Below are 18,283 nucleotides of genomic sequence, written 5' to 3' on the forward strand. Positions count from 1 at the left end.
TCATGTTTATCATTTCTTAGAAGTCTATATCTTATTGCTACTATGATAGTATAGCAAATGTTTCAGTATATTAGACCAAGGAAAATACAAGCAGTTCTCAAAGTATTCAGATGTTGGATTTATTTCTTTCATTCAGTTGACCATGGAAAGTAATTTTTCTCCCTGCTTATCTTGACCATTGCGTCCCCTGAGTATCCATGTTATGGTAAGAAAATTATAGGCTACCAATAAATATTTGTTGAGTCGATGAAATATTTGATATTTTTGGGTTATGATCATTTTGTAGTTGTCTGCTTGTTCAGAATATTAGAACTCTTAACTATTGACCTTCAAATTTAGACTATGCGTATAATAGATATTCATGATTGAATGTGTTCCAAATGGTACCTTAATCTTTCATTGTAAACCAATTTAACAGATACTAATTTTTTCTTCTGAGGATTCTAGTTGACCAAATACAGATGTTTTAATTTAGTGTGAAAATAATTGTACTGAAAGCTTGCTGATGATTTTTTTTTATTTTGTTTTTGGACCATACCTGGCAATGCTGAGTGCCTCTTCCTGGCTCTGATCTCAGGGATCACTCTCAGCAAATTTAGGAGATCATATGAGGTCCTGGATATCAAACCCCGGCTGGAAACATGCAAGGCATGTTACCCTCTGTACTATTGTTCTGCCTCCAAACTTAGTGATGATTATTTCTTTTGATAAGAAAGTAGGTTCTTAGGGGGAGAGTTTACATTCAGAAGGTATTATTAAATATATCAATTTTCAGTTTGTCCAACAATTTAAAAAATAAAGCTCTTCTTATAGCTGATTTTTAAAGAAAAGTTGTTTTGGGAAGAAGAGATAACAGGTAGGGCATTTGCCTTGCATATAGACAATCCAGGTTCTTCAATCTATCCCTTGTATTCATATGGTTTCCAAAGCTCCCAGAAATGACCCCTGAGCTTAGAGTCAGGAGTAAACCTTGAGGAGAGCCAGGTATGGCCATAGTACCTCCCCTTCGTGACCCTCCCTCACCATTTTTTTCCTGAAGCTCCAGTGACACAGTTTGTTAGCTATTGGTACTTACAATGGAAAAAATGGTTTGTGCTTTGGCTATTGATTAATTTGTTGTTAAAATGTGGTGTTTTGGAAAATTGAAATACACATTTGAGGAAATTTTAGAGGGGATTCAAGAAAATAACTTTACTTTTGGAGCTGATACCCTATGATGCTCAGGGATATCTCCTGGCTCTGTACTCTATAACAACAACTGATAGTGCTTGAATGACAATATTAGGTGCCAGGCATTGCATCCAGGTTGATACATGCAAAGCAAGCACCATACCCACTGTACTATCACAAGACAAGCACTGTACCACTTTGACCTTTAACGTTTTTATCCTGAGGATTTTGTTATGTTACCTTTAGTACTTATTTATCTTCTGCAAATTTTAGTGGAGGGAGTATGGTAATTGATGGTGGTCTAACCCGTCTTCTACATACAATACATACACTATACTAAATCATTTCCTCTTCCCTATGTTCTGTTAATTATGTAGCATGTTTGATTTTGACAAACTAGAAGTCAGATGTGATCCAATGTTCTCACTGATCATTTATATTTTTTAAATTTTGTGTCTGAGAGTACAGAGGGTAGGGAGTTCGGCTTACATGCAGCTGACCTGGGATTGATCCTTTGTAGCTCTTATGGTTCCCTGAGCGTGACAAGGTGTGATCTCCAAGCACATAGCCAGGAGTAAGCCCTGAGCATAGCTGGGTATAGTTCAAAAAGAAATAAACCTTACAGAAATTAGTGTTATTCGTGGAATTTAATGTGTATCTATAGGGTAGACTGTTGTAACCTATTAGTGGCGTATTTTATATTGTTTAGACATGATAATAGATACATTCTGAAAGAACAGTGATCTTTTCCGACCTTGATAACAAGCTGGTTGAATTTTTAGTGGCATTCCAAGTTTTAAAAGGCACTAAGTACATTAATAATTATATCATTAATAAGGACAGTTTAACCTTTATTAGTCTTTAGTCTTTTATGGTAATCTTTTTGTTCTAAAGTTTACATAGTTTTTTAAGTGGTGGTGCTCCAGCACTAACAGTTTTACTTTCTGTTTTAAAAGTATTGATGTGTTCTATTTACATTCATAACTAAGACTCATATATTTAAATATTAAAATTTGAACATTAAATTTTTTGAATATTATAAAGACAAAAACATACATAGGATAATTTGATAAAATTAATTCTTTTCCCAAGTCTTCATTGTTAACTGTCTCAAGAAAATAACCTGGGATTGGATTGATAATACAGCAGATAGGGCACATGCCTTGCATGTGGCCAACCCGTGTTTTATCCCCAGCATTCCTTATGGTCCCCTGAGCATCAGTGAGTATGGGCACCCCACCCCACCAAAAAGAAAATAACCCAACAATCTGTCATTAGCTATAAATGTTTAAAGTTATTTTAATTGGTTGGCTAATTGGTTTTGTATATCATACTTGCATTATTCTTTTAAACAGTTACTTCAAGCCATGTTTTTATGACAATTTATTGTATTAATTTTCTCAATCTCTTCTTGCAGCATTTTCAGTTAGCTTTGGTTGACTGTAATCCCTGCACTTTGTCCAATGCTGAAAGTAAGTATTAAATCACATGGTTTTCTAAATTTATTCAGATTGTCTGATGGAAATAGTGGTGGTTGTAGTGGTGGTAGCAGCAGTAGTAACAACAATAATTGATACAACCTTAATATTAATGACTGGTAATTCCTGTGCAGTATTTTTCTTCTATAATTTTTGATTCTAACTGTATTGGTTCCTGAAGCTCCTTGTATAAGTGTGGAGCAACATGTCATTTAAGTTATTGTGAATAACCTGTCTAAAAGACATTTGCCACAGAACTAGGCTGCTGAATTAAAACTAACTTGCACTAATGAACAAGATTAATTATTTTTGCTTGGTGTTACACATGACATGATTAAGGACCAGGGTATTTTGACTAGTCTTAGAGGAAAACTGAATATATTTAATCTAGATGTATTGTATTAAAATTATTGATAATTACGGAGAGACTTTCTGTCTTTTTAGTTACAGTTTTACACAAAGTTTTAACAAAAATGCAGTTTATTTAAATAGTTGTTTTTTATATATTGTTTCTGCTTCTGTATAAATTTCTTTTTTTGTTTGTTTGTTTGGTGTTTTGGGTCACACACATGTGTGTTTAGGGAACAATCCAATGTTCTGGGGTCCGTTCATATGAGATGCTAGTAACTGAACCCAGGTTAGCTTTGTGTGCTGCAAAAATACCTGCTGCATTACCGCAGTGGCTCCTTTCTACAGGAAAGTTCGGTTAATTATGAATTGTTTATCAGTGTCAGGAGCATCCTGATTAAGACTTTTATCTTGTACAGGGCCAATATCAGGTACATCCCTGGCATTGCATAGGATCCCCTGAGCACAGAGCCAGAAGTAAGGTCTATGCATTGCTGGGTGTAGCCACTAATAAACAGAAGTATCAGTAAGACTTATAGAAAATAAAGACTTTGGATATTAAGTTGAAGCTAGATTTATTTTAAAAGGTCTTAGATGTGTTGCAAAACTGTTCTTAGGTATATTGTGAATAAATTGCCACAATAAATTTAGTTGACATCTATTGCCTCATATAGATATAATAAAGATAAAATGCAAAAAAAAGTATTTTCTACAGATGAAACATTGTTATTATGTTATAATACAATAAATAAAATTTATTATTTAAAACTAGATTTTTATTAGATATTACAGCAGTGTTATGCAGACATCATTTTGCATGCTACATCCCTAGTACTGTTGAACTACTCCTGGTGGTGCTTAGGGAACCATTTGGGATAGGGGGGATGGAATGCAGGTTGGCCATATATCACTTTGGCTCCTAGTACTGTTTATCTTATAATTGAAAATACTGCCCTTGACCATCTTCTTCCAATAAGATTTCATTTGTCTTTGGTAATTATGTGTTTTTAGTTTGGGGGTCATACTCCAGGCATGATTGAGGGACCATCCTATGGGGTGCCAGGGATCAAAGCCAAGTTGGCCTTGTACAAATACACTGTACAATATTACCAAGTGTTGTTTTTCTCTATTTTTTTAATAAACTTTTTCTTTTTTCTTTATTTAAAGAAAATGCATCATATAGTTGATCACAATACATTTATTTCCAGATAAGTGAGAGAAAATTACTAAAAAATAGAAAAAAGAAAAAGAAAAGAAAGTTTAAAAAGAGAAAAAAATACAGTAACAAGCATATTTGTGAAAATAAAAGTATTGTAAACTATATTTTCCTAGTATGGAGTTCTTCTAAAATATTGAGGTCTGTCCTAACTCCACTTCATACTCTTTGCTCCTCTGGCAAACAAAGATTAGCTGATCACAGGTTGTGGTAAGGCGGATAGGGCATTTATTTGCCTTTCATAAGACTGATCCAGATTCTATTACCGACACTGCTGGATATAATTTCTGAGCACACAGCCAGGAGTAATTCCTGATAGTAGCTGGATGTTGATCCCCACCCTCTCCCAATTAGCTAATCATATTATTCCTGAGGATCTGTCTTTGGGATCTGATTCATTTCATTGGTCTGCATGTGTGTCTTTATTCCCGTATCACATATTTTGGTTACTATAATTTTATAGTATGAGTTAAAAGTGAGGGCAAGAGAAACTTTGCCATCTTTTTCCTAGGATTGGTTTGACTATTCTGGGGGGGTTTGTTTTGATTAAAACCATTGAGTACATAAATTTCCCAGACCATTTACTGCTGTCTTTCCTTATTGTGTACTCATGTCAAGCATAATCACATATACTTCATTTTATATCTAAGCTTTTTCTATTATATTTGTTTGTATGTAGAAGTTCCAAATTAATTTTTTGCTTTTTACTTGTTGGTTTTGGGACCACACCTGGCGATACTTTGGGGACACACCTGCCTCTACACGAAGGAATTTCTCCTGGGATGCTGGGGATAGAACTCAGGTCTGCCTCGTGCAGAACAAGTGGGTAGCTATACTGTCATTCCCACCCTCTAGCTGTTCAGTAATTACTCCTGGTAGTGCTCGAGCACCCACATAGGGTGCCTGGGATCTAACCAAGGTTCTATCTTAATGACCCCCAGAGCCCACCAGGAGTAACTCTTGAGCACTGCCGAGTGTGGCCCAAAAACAAACAAACAAAATAATTATGAAGAGATGATAGAAATTCAGCAACTATTTTCTGTGTTATTACAAAATATATTTTAAAACTGGGGTATAGTGATAAATCAAGATGACCCTTATAATAACACAGAAAATAGTTGCTGAATTTCTATCATCTCTTCATAATTTAACAATGACCATGCAAGATGATTGCTGTCATTCTTGCATATTTGTCTCAATGCTTGCTAGAGGTACCCCACTTTAGTCATTCTAACACATATGTGATTGAGGGTGTCACTCCTTTAAAAGTAATGTTCACAGAGTATTATAGTACTTTATGGGGATTGCTATAGTGCTAATACTTTTGCTCTCTGGGAATTGCACTCCTGCGTTCAGTGCTCTCACACACCTGGCTGTGTGCCAGAGATTGCATACTCTTATAGTTAGGATCCTTGACACTAGATCTCCCCCCACCCCTTTTGTTTTTGGTTTTTGGGCCACACTCAGCGGTGCTCAGGGGTTACTTCTGGCTCTGTGCTCAGAAGTCATTCCTGGCAGGCTCAGGGGACCATATGGGATGCCGGGAATCGAACCAGAGTCCATCCCGGGCTGGCCGCATGCTAGGCAAATGCCCTTCCACTATGCTATCCCTCCTGCCCCTATATCTGCCCCTTTTCTGTTCAGTGTTTGGTGTGTATGAACAGCACCAGGGATTGAGTTTGTTATGGCCTTGTTGTGTTTACAATGCGAGTGCTTTTCTTTTGTTGCTGAGCCATCCTGGGGCCCTACATCATGAATGTTTTATCTATTTGCTTTGTGTTGCCATTTGAAAATTTAAAAAATATAAGCACTTGCTGTAGATTTTAATGTTAACTTCAATAATTGTCAAAAATTTGAAAATGACCATTACCAAATGTACGTGGCTTCTTAGCATGTTTGTAAATTCTGTTTTATTAAACATAGTATAGACTTCACCATTTATAGTTCATGCTTTTGCCTTATTTACCCCAAGTATTGAAGTATTGTACTAATTTTTATTTTTCATCATCTTTGCAGTTCAATTTCACATTGCCCACTTATATGAAACCCAGGTAAGTATCTTAATTTTACCATATTTAAATAAAAATTTTCACCATCACATTTCAAGTTAAATCAGTCATACATATAATTTAATATAACTCTAGGCAGAACCTCTTGCATTTTATACTAAGTCACTATTTTGCTCAAATAGTTTATTTGACAAAGGACTTGTTTATGAAGATGTTTTGTTAAATATACTTTTCTGGTAAATTTTAGCTTCCTGTAGTTCTGAGTGACTGTAATAAAAGAAAATTTAATATTCAAGATCTGAAGTGCTGAGATTTCTTTTTTCTTTATCTTTTGTTTTTGTTTTTGGGTCACACCCAGACGCGCTCAGGGGTTACTCCTGGCTCTGTGCTCAGAAGTTGCTCCTGGCAATGCATGGGGACCTTATGGGATGCTGTGATTCGAACCATCATCTGTCCTGGGTCGGCTTTGTGCAAGGCAAATGCCCTATTGCTGTGCTATCTCTGGGCCCTGAAATTTCTTTTATAAAGTGTTTATACATGGGTTGCTATAGTGCATTGTTTTTTGTTCTTTAAGTTTGAAATGTCACATTCTTGCATGTCCATTCAAAAGCATATCAGACACAATCACCATTTGATGTTATTTCTGCAGTCAGTGATTGATGTGTACATATATATCTATATATATCATATGTATGTATATATTTGAAAATCTTTTCAGTTTAATTTTAGAACATGATGTTTTTATATATGGCAGGTTTTTATGTGCTATATGATTAAAATTATAACAGACATTTACTCTAGTAAGTGATGTGAGAAATTAGGGCTAAGTTGATAAACTAAATATATGGTTATCACAATTTACCTAATACATAACTTACATAATAAAGTTTAAAGCTTTTTGGGTAAATGCTATCATAACTTTTGTTTCAGAGCTACTATGAGAACCATTCCCTCAGACCCTATTCAAAGTCCCAAACATGCTTGTCTATAGAAACAAAATTTAATATGTTGATTTCAATTCTCCACGCTAGGCAGTAATTTCATGTACTTTTTTTTTTTTTTTTTTGGTGTGTTTTTTGGGTCACACCAGGCAGTGCTCGGGTTATTTTTGGCTCCAAGCTCAGAAATTGCTCCTGGCAGGCACAGGGGACCATATGGGACACCGGGATTTAACCAATGACCTTCTGCATGAAAGGCAAATGCCTTACCTCCATGCTATCTCTCGACCCCGATTTCATGTACTTTTAAAAGTTACTTTTTTTTTGGGGGGGGGCACATCTGGCAGTGCTCAGGGGTTACTCCTGGCTCTACACTCGGAAATCATTTCTGGCAAGCCTGGGGTACCATATGGGATGCCAGGAATCGAACCATCCCAGGTTGGCCATGTGTAAGGCAAATGCCCTACCACTGTGCTATCACTCTGGCAGAAAAGTTACTAAATTTGTTTAATGGGTTGAGAGAAATATCTTTATTGGTAATAAACTGACAGGTTTTAAATGATGGACTCAATGTCCTCAAAAGCAACCATTATTAAAAAAAATTCAACCATTATGTCTATATGGTTGCAAGAAAGGGTTATTTATAAGAAAAGGACAAGGGTGGATTGCCCACTAGTGGGCTTCAGAGCAAACTGTGAACTCCTTCAGGGGCTGGTTTCCTGAGATAGACTTTATCTTAACAAAACAAAGTAAGGACAGAATGAAGTTTCTCTAATGGTTAGATTTAAAAAAAAAAAGGTGTGTCTGAAAGGTAATTTGTGTTGTAGATTAGTCTTTACCTGCCTGTACTCAACTGCTGGGTCTCAGTTATATTTATTTCATTGTTTAGGAGTGAATGAGGTAAGTCAGCAAAAGACCTCTGAGTCAAAGCAGTACAGAAATCAATTTTCTTTCCAAAATAATTATCTTTCTGGAGATTACTAATTCCTTCTGCTTATCTTAGGAGCTCTATACCTTTCAGAGGATAAATTCTAATTTTTCCCCCTCAGGTTTTCTAGTTCTGAGTGAACTCACTGATTTGTCAGAGTCCTTCCTGCATTGAGTTTTGCACTTTATAAATTTGAGTGCCCACTTGGATAACACAAAAAGAACAATTTATAGCAGAATATCTAATTGTTGGATGACTGGTAGATAATACTGTAAGCATATGGAAAGATAAAAAGATCTCTTCCCCAGTCCTTATAACAATAATTTTTATTTTTAGTTAAAATTTTTTTTTTTTTTGGTTTTTGGGCCACACCCGGCGGTGCTCAGGGGTTACTCCTGGCTGTCTGCTCAGAAATAGCTCCTGGCAGGCACGGGGACCATATGGGACACCGGGATTCGAACCAACCACCTTTTGGTCCTGGATCGGCTGCTTGCAAGGCAAACGCCGCTGTGCTATCTCTCCGGGCCCATAGTTAAAATTTTTTAAGAAAAATAAAAGGTCCACCTGCTATAATATATACACAGTTACTTTATATAGATCCACCTGATTCGAACAGATCTTATTTATGTATATGTAATTTTAAATCTAAAATAGTCATGTGGTTACTACTAGGTATTACATACTTCAAAAGAAAGGTTTTTTTTTTTTTTTTAATATAGGATAAACTCTTCTTGTTGATCAACATAGAAATAATTCAGTCTCAGTTCATAATCCCTAAAAGGGAACCCTGACTTAAATTGCCTTTTCAAATAATTAATTAAGCAATCAGACTATAATGAAAAATAAATTTTTTTTGGTGGGTGGGTGGGGGGGTCATTCAGCTGTGCTCAGTGTTTACTCCTGGCTTTGCACTCAGACATCATTCCTGGTAGACCCAAGGGACTATATGGGGTACTTTGGGTTTAATTCAAATCTGTGTGTGTGCAAGGCAAATGCCTCACCCACTGTACTATCTCTCTGGCCCCTGAAATACTTTCTTAATAAGGGTATTATAATCTCCCTGTGCTGTTACTCTTTAAATGCTGAGGACTGAATGGAATAAACAGTTGAAAGATATATTTATGTGGGTGGGTTTGGAGGAGGAAGAGGAAGAGTGAGTTTTGTTGGATTTAAATAAAAAGGTGTTAGCAAGTATAGCAACTTTGTAATATTAAGTGTTTAGAAGTGTTTAGAAGACAAAAAGGAGTCCCTTTAAGAACAGGAGGTGGAGGGGACAGAACGATAGCATAGTGGATAGGGCACTTGCCTTGCATGCAACCAACCTCGGTTCAATCCCTAACATCCTATATGTTCTCTTGAACCTGCCAGGATTAATTTCTGAGAACAGAGCTAGGAGTAACTCCTCAACACTGCCGGGTGGTTCCCCTCTCTCCCCCAACCAAAAATATTTTTGTTTATCATGCATTTAGATTTGGGTTATTTTTTCAGTTTATTTAAAATTTAATTTTCCTTGGAGGATACACCCAATGGTACTCAGGGCTTAGGACTGTCTTTGTGCTCAGGCATCACTGCTCTCAATTGTCATGGGACCATGTGGACTTCTAGGGCTTGAGCACATCCCTGCAGTGTGCAAAGCCAAGTGCCTCACCCATAGTACTATCTCTTTGCCCCCTGCAGTATAATAAGGTGATGATCTATTGTAAAATGAAGTTCTCTACTTAGTACATCCATTATGTCATATAAAGCCCAGAACATTGTTTTGGGTGGAAACATGATAACTGTGTTATCAACATTATTTATCACTTTATGTACTGGAGTAATAGTACTGTATGGAACTAAATTTTAAATCTTATAATTGAGGATTTTTATGTTTTCACTATCCATCTCTCTATTTCTCCTACATCCACCATCTACAACAGTCATTTCTTTATTCTTGTTTTGAATTCAGACTTTACCACCACTCAGTCTTTATTTTTTTTTTTTAAGAGAGTCAGTATATAAGTTATATAGTATAAATGTGTCTTCCTTGTCTTGCTTATTTTCAGTCCTTCAGACTAGGTTTTTAATGGTAGACTGTGTTTTGGGAATAGAGAGAGGCACAGGAAGGAAAGTCCAGGTCTGAAAGGGGAAGGCATTCCTGGGGAAAGGTTGAGAATTACTCTTTTTTTTTTTTAGAAGACTGAATACTATTCCATTGTATTTTCATGCCACATCTTTTAAGTTCCATTTTTATACTATGACAATACTGTGGCAAATATGAGAATACCAGCATCTCTTGCAGAAGTTCTTGGTTTTTTTTGAAATATATCCAGAAGTTGGATTGTTGAATCATGTAGAAGTCTTCTGGTTTGGTAATATTATCGATTTCATTTCCCTCTTAACTTCTCTTAGTAGATTAAAAAATATATATTCTCATAGATATTTTCCTAATAATTATATTATTAGTTGATCTTTTCTTGATTTTAATGAACTATCTTGAATAGACTACCACCTAAATATAGGATTTCTTCTTTTTTAGTTTTATTAAAATATCACTTTTGTCTGAATGGTATTTCAACATGAATATGGCTGAAAGAAGATAGTGATACATTTGACTCATTCCTTTTTTATCTTTTCCTTCCCTGGTTTTTGCATATTTTTCCCAAGAAATTTATAAAGAAAATTCATTTTAATATTTTCACATATATATTTGAAGTGGCAGCTTGATTCAATTTTTAATTTTAGTGTTATATTTTATAAATGATGCCTTGTCAGTACATGTAGAGATAGCTATGTTATATCTTTTTCATGGACATACTAAACAGATTTATTTATTCTTCCTTTAAATTTTTTTTTGGTTTTTTGGTTTTTGGTTTTTGGGCCACATCCGGCAGCGCTCAGGGTTTGCTCCTGACTATCTGCTCAGAAATAGCTCCTGGCAGCCACTGGGTACCATATGGGGACGACAGGATTCGAACCAACCACCTTGGGTCCTGGGCCAGCTGCTTGTAAGGCAAACACCGCTGTGCTATCTCTCTGGCTCTACTTCCTTTAATTTTTAAGACGCTTTTCTAACTTTCTAATATTAGTCATTATAAAACCCTATTCATCCTATGCAAATCAAAATAAAGATGGAAAACTTCCAGCTGGTATTAAAGACACAATATTTCATAATAACCTTAGATTCCACAATGTCAAGGGTTTTCAGTATAAGGAGAATTGTTAACAAAATAAATTAAGACTAAATAAAAATACGGGGCCAGAGTGGTGCCACAAGCGATAAGGCCTTGCTGCGCTAGCCTAGGATGGACCTCGGTTCGATCCCCCGGTGTCGCATATGGTCCCCAAGCCAGGAGCGATTTCTGAGCGCATGGCCAGGAGTAACCCCTGAGCGTCACCCAGTGTAGCCCAAAAACCAAGAAAAAACAAACAAACAAACAAAAAACCCCAATAATAATCACTAACAAGATTGTGGGAAAAGAAGTTTGTTTTTGTAAGAAAATAAGCATCAGAGAAAAACAACAAAACTAATTATTTGGTCAAGACCAATGTATTCTGGGAAAAAATTCACTAGCTAATTGATCAAGAGGTTAAAAGAGAAAAAGAAAAACAAATGTGGGGCTGGCGAGGTGGCGCTAGAGGTAAGGTGTCTGCCTTGCAAGCGCTAGCCAAGGAAAGGACCACGGTTCGATCCCCCGGCGTCCCATATGGTCCCCCCAAGCCAGGGGCAATTTCTGAGTGCGTAGCCAGGAGTAACCCCTGAGCATCTAACGGGTGTGGCCCGAAAAAACAAACAAAAAAAAAACAAATGCACAGAAAAAAACCATGGAAACAATACATGAAACTGTCTTAATAAATGTTATTTAGGAGACTTTTATTCAAGTATCAAAATATAAATGAAATGGATTAATTTCCAGAGACATGCAGATTAGCAAAATCAATGTTATTAATGTTAGTAAAGTTATAAGGGGTTTATTTTCATATAAAAGAAAATAAAATTGAGTAAGCACCATGTCTAGATCATTTTGCAGGGGAATTTTACAGAGCTTTATAAAAAACAGTTCTAGAGGACAGAGTGATAGCACCACTGTAGGACAATTGCCTTGCATGCTGTTGACTTGGGGTGGAGCCAGGTTTGATCCTGGCATCCCATGTGGTCCTCCAGGAGTGATTTCTGAGCTCAGAGCCAGGATTAACCTGGGTTATGGTTCAACAACCAAACCAAACTAAAACAAAACAAAATTCTAATACCTGTAGGTCATTCCAGAGCAATAGAGAGAAACTTCATTCTTTCTTGCACTTTGTTTTGTTTGAGGGTCTGTTTATAACAATTTTTAAATATGACTTCAGTAATATTAAGATCCTTTCTATACTTGTTGATCATGCAGCTTATTTTAAATGGAATAGAGGGCCTGGAGAGATAGCACAGCAGCGTTTGCCTTGCAAGCAGCCGATCCAGAGCCAAAGGTGGTTGGTTCAAATCCCGGTGTCCCATATGGTCCCCCGTGCCTGCCGGGAGCTATTTCTGAACAGACAGCCAGGAGTAACACCTGAACACTGCGGGGTGTGGCCCAAAAACCAAAAGAAAAAAAAAAAAGGAATAGAAAGAGAACCCATTATTCAAAGTGATTTACATATAATAAAATGTAATATAATGACATTTATGTATCATTAAGTCTGTTCACACTATTGATGAATCACTATTCATTTCCAGAAATTTTTCATCACTCCAAACTGAAATTAACCTACATTTTTCTCCACTAAATTCCTAGCAACCACTATTCTTTCTCTCTGAAAACTTGACTAACATATATGAAGACTATATATCTCTAATATATAGAATCATGCACTATTTATCTTTTTCCTTTCTCATTTTCTTTATTATTTAGGCACCATGGTTACAAATATGTTTGTAGTTGGGTTTTAGTCATAAAAGTACACTCCCCTTCACCAGTGCAAACTTCCTACCACCAATACCCCCATGTTCCTCTTCCCACTCCTTGCCTTCAGGCATATGTTTCTCTCACTCCCATTGTCATGATAATTGTTAGTATAGTTATTTCTCTAACTGTACTCACCATTCTTTGTGGTAAGCTTCAAGTCATGGGCTATCCCTTCCAAACCTTATCTCTGTTGTCTCTGGATATTACCATACTTTTATTTTTCTTAAATTCCGCAGAAGAAGATCGAGACTATTTTGTATGTCTCTCTGTCTCTCTCTGACTCATTTTACTCAGCATAATAATTTCCATGTCCATCCATGTTTAGGAAAATTTCATAACTTCATTTTTTTTGATACTTGCATAGGATTTCATTGTGTAGATACACCACAGTTTCTTTAGCCATTCATCTGTTGGGCATCTGGGTTGTTTCCAGATTCTGGTTATAGTGCTGCAATAAATACAGGTGTGCAGAAGGCATTTTTGTATTGTGTTTTTGTGTTCCTAGAGTATATCCCTAGGAGTGGTGTAGCTGGATCATATGGGAGCTCAATTTCCAGTTTTTTAAGGAATCTCCATATTGTTTTCTTAAAATGTTGAACAAGAAGGCATTCCCACCAGCAGTGAATGAAAGTTCCCTTCTCCTCACATCCACGACAGCACTGATTGTTCTTTTTCTTTATGATGTGTGCTAGTCTCTGTGGCATGAGATGGTACCTCATTGTTGTTTTAATTTGCATCCTCCTGATGGTTAGTGATGAGTCTTTGGCCATCTGTATTTCTTCTTGGAGGAAGTTGCTGTTCATTTCTTCTCCCCAATGTTTGATGGGGCTATATATGCTTTTCTCTTGCTAAGTTTTGCCAGTTCTTTGTGTATCTTAGATATTACCTCCTTATCTGATGGTTATTGGGTTTCTCCCATTCTGTGGTGGCCTTCGTATCCTCGTCACTATTTTCTTTCTGGTGCAGAAGCTTCTCAGCTTAGTAATAGTCCCATCTGTTTATCTCTGCTTCTAACCTGTTTGGACAGTGCTGTTTCGTCCTTGAAGATGCTTTTAGTCTCAATGACATGGAGTGTTTTTCTTACGTGTTGTATTTAGCTTGTGTTTCTGGGTCTGATATGAAGGTCTTTTATTCACTGGATTTGACCTTTGTGCAAAAGGTATCTACCAGTCGGCAGATAGACTATGTTGGAAACTGAAATCACAATCAGCTTCTCCCTGAGATCTAAGATCTTTAATAGGAAGAGAAAAACCACCCCGTAGGGTGGAGAAACAGGTAGGGGTAAGGGGCAATCAAGAGGTACTTACAGTCCATGAGTGACAGGCACAAGCAAAAAAGAATTATCCTGAATATAGTGAAAACCAGTTATTCTAATACTGTATAATGACCTATTTTTATATCTTATGTTAAAATTAAAGATAATATTTGTGGAATATTGCTGTGACATTGAAGGCAGAACTTTAAAACTGCAAAAACATCTTGGAAGAGAAACTAATGATTTTTATGTTGCCTTTTATATACTATAGTCGATATTTCATATTTTATTAGCATCTATTATATATATTTGGTTACTGGGACTATGCCTAGCAGTTCTATCTACTTATTTCTACATTAGCATTCAGGGTTCTGGTTAAATTCTGGTGGGCTTTGGGGTACACATGTGGTTGCTGGGATTGAACAGAGTTGATGCAAGGAAAGCACCCCACCTACTGTGCTATTGCTCCAGCCCCAGTGTCTTCCTATGCTATTCATATGCTATTATAGTATACTATACTGTATATATATATATACATACATGCATATTATATATGTATAAACAAACTTTATCCCCTTTGGTTTTGGGGCCATATGTCGTTTGGGGGATCAGACCTAGTTGCTTCTATCTCACTCTCTCACTCTTTTTCTCACTTTTTCTCTTGAGCGTGCACTCACTCATCTTCCCTTTCTCCTCTTTCTCTCCTTCACATTCCCTCTCCCTCCTACTTCCATAGTCCAGGCAAGTCTTATGTACTAGGTGTTCAACACATCTTTATCACTTGGTACAATTGAGCTGAATGACTTGTTCCTTACTGTCAAACTTTTTCAAACCAAGTTCATGTTAAGGAGAAAAAAATTAGCTGACTAATAAATGTATTTACTACTTAATGGTTATTTCAGATCTTGCCTGTTGACATTACATTCTTTGTGTGGGCAGAAGGGACACACCTAGCAGTGCTTAGGGGGAGACATATGTAGTGCAGAGAATTAAAGACTATTCTTTTTGGGTTAGGGGACACACCTCTAGTAATAAGGGCTTACTCCTGGCTCTGCTCTGAGACTTCACTCCTCATAGGTTTTAGGGTGTAAGATGACACCCAGCTATTGACTTAAAACAAAAGTGTTTCTCCAATTTCCTCTTTCTTTTGCATCTAGTCCTTTTATATGTAAAAACCCACCTGGATGACTGGACCTTCTCCCTCCTGATGTATTGGATTAGTTTAATAAAGAAAGAGCAGTTTTTGGCTTTTCATGCTCAGAAATACCACAGGTGAAAGAGCCACTGACTCCATGATTTTTTCCTGACTGGCTTGTTTTATTAATCCTTTACAGTTACTCGATTTGCATCCAACCTGGGGTTGGAAATAAGGGGTTTGGGGTGATCTCACAACATTTGGGGGTTTATTTTATATTGTGGGACCATATGCAGGATCAAACCTGAGTTTGCTGTGTGCAAGACAGTTCCTACCTGCTATATTATCACTATGGCCCTGTAAGATAGTACATATATATTTTGGGGGGGCACATCTGGTGACACTCAGGTTTCTCCTGGCTATGCACTCAGAAATTGCTCCTGGCTTGGGGGACCATATGAGATACCAGGGGATAGAACCGTGGTCTGTCCTTGGTCAGCGTGTGCAAGGCAAATACAATGCCTTACTGCTTGCACCACTGCTCTGGCCCCAAGACATGTATATTTTTATAGCTACCTATTTATTGACATAGCTTTTTACATATTTCATTTCCCCTTCAGAACAATTCTAGAGATACATATCAGGCATTGCCTATTTTGTGAATATTGAATCATCGTTTAAATAAATTACCTGAGCTCACAGCTAATTTTCTATTTCTGCTTCTTTGGGGATGGGGAATTTGTTTCCTCTGCCAGAAAGGTATTATAGTGAGCTGAATAAAAGCCACTATTATCACTCTTCTGTGAAGTATGTTTCAAAGATAATAATTATGTTTTTCTTTTGTTTTGAAGGAGTTGTATTAAATATAACTATAGCAGTAATGAATTTCATTCATAGAATTGGGGGGGGTTGAGTAAACGGTTTTACTTATGTAGAGATTTGAGTATGATATATTAAATGTTCACAATTTTAGATTGCTACTGTGGGAAGTCTGGTGTCAAGTGGTTTGTATAGCAATTTTTTATTATAGAATATTTCAACTAATTTTCTACTCAGGTTTTGTAAATTTTTTGAATATTTTCTTCATATTATAATGCTGATGAATTTGGTTTCTATGCTGAAAGATTATGCACGTTTGAAAAAAAGTTTCTGCACTTTCAATATTCGTGAAGTTGGAATCATTATGTTCAATAGGTTGATATATTTTTGAGCTTTGACAAATTCTTTAAAAGATTGTATTGTAGTAATACTTCGTTATTTTTCAGGCCTTACTGAAACCTATTATTAACAAATATCTAGTGATAAACATTCAGTAATTAAATTACCATTTTTCCTTCTAGCTGGTTTAAGTTTGCTAACAAATCAGTTGTTTAAATCCTTACATATGAACTAGTTCTTCAATGATACTATTAGTTTTATTTATTTTTTACATTTATATTTCTTCTCCTTAGAGAAAGTATCATTCTGCAAAGGAAACTTATGAACAACTTTTGCAGACAGGAAACCTTTCTGCACAGGTGAAGGCAACTGTTTTACAGCAGTTAGGTATGTAATAGTATATTATTAGTGTATTATATGTACTTTATATTTTTTTACATGTAAAGAATAATGAAGTGATTCACATCTATTTCTTTCTTTACTAAAAGCATTGGTAGAATTAATCTAAACCCCATATATTTATATTTTCTCTTAACCATTGTCTCGTCTCACTGTTCTGTCATAATTCTTTAGTGTTTTAGTTCATTCAATTTTTTAAATTTTGTTTTCTTCTACTTTAGAGGGGAAGAACTCAATAACTTCTTCGTACAAAGTATAGTTGCATTAAAAATGATTATGCTTATGCTTAAGTCCTTTACTGGTTTATGAGCTTGCTTTCAAGCTTCATTGATAGATAAGTAAAGCATTTTATCTAAACATTGTATAATAATACACTGTAGCATTCAATTCCAATGGGAAAGATACCAGTGCTCTGTGGCAGTTAGCAGGTTGGTTTTAATTATTGTAGCTACTGGTATGCAGAACAGGTATGTAACAGTTCAGACCACTAACCTAACAATTTAGAAATAATGTGTCTATACCAACAAAACCTTAGCGATCAAGTTTTGTGGCATTTGATCTTACCGCTTTTCTGACAGTGCTTGTTATTTGGGTAGGTTTTTATTTTTTACCTTTGCTTTGTATTTGGACAAATCTTAATTTTTAAGAATATGACTATGATTTTCAAAATTTTACTTTTGAGGTGGAGTTCATTTTTGGTGGGGTGGGAGTGGGGGTGGGGGAATCAAACCCAGCAGTGCTCAGGGCTTGCTCTCCTGGATATGTGTTCAAAATCACTCTTGGAAGGGCTCTGGAAACCATATGGGATGTCTGGGATCAAATCCAAGTCAGTCACGTGCAAGGCAAATGCCCTATGTACTATCACCTTCACTATAAAATGTGACTTTGTAAACCATGTTAAAATTATTTAAACTTAAATTTTATCAAGATACTGTTGTTGGGCCATACCTAGCAGTATTCAAGGATTGCTCCTGGCTCTGCACTCAGCGATCACTCCTGGTGAAGTTGAGGGTTATATGGGATGTCTGGGATTGAACCCTGGTCAGCCACATACAAGGCAAGCATCCTACCTGATGTATGATCTGCAGACCTCTAATTTTAACTCTTTCGTGATAGGAATTATTAAAAAAAGAAAACTTAATTTGGGGGGGTGAGATGAGGGATGGAGTTATAACTATTATGCTCAGGGTTGTGAGCTTAGAAATTACTCCTGGAGTGACTCGGAACCATATACCAGGTTGACTGCAGGCAAGGCAGGTGTCCTACCCACTGTACTATCTTTCTAGCCCGTATGTTATTTTTTTTAAATCTTTAACCAGTGTCCCCA

The 18,283-nt window shown here is 36.3% G+C and overlaps 1 protein-coding gene across 7 annotated transcripts in view; it reads left to right on the forward strand.

Annotated features, from left to right (window-relative positions):
- The window catches only part of KDM6A (lysine demethylase 6A), a 126,003-nt gene that overhangs the window by 59,957 nt on the left and 47,763 nt on the right, over positions 1 to 18,283 (forward strand). For all 7 annotated transcript variants that reach the window (XM_049767152.1, XM_049767149.1, XM_049767150.1 and 4 more), the window contains exons 7-9: positions 2,588 to 2,642; positions 6,229 to 6,263; positions 16,851 to 16,944. In XM_049767152.1, coding sequence (XP_049623109.1) covers positions 2,588 to 2,642; positions 6,229 to 6,263; positions 16,851 to 16,944 — 184 coding nt within the window. The remainder of the gene's footprint in view (positions 1 to 2,587; positions 2,643 to 6,228; positions 6,264 to 16,850; positions 16,945 to 18,283) is intronic.

Source organism: Suncus etruscus, chromosome X, assembly GCF_024139225.1.
Source record: "Suncus etruscus isolate mSunEtr1 chromosome X, mSunEtr1.pri.cur, whole genome shotgun sequence".
NCBI lineage: Eukaryota > Metazoa > Chordata > Mammalia > Eulipotyphla > Soricidae > Suncus > Suncus etruscus.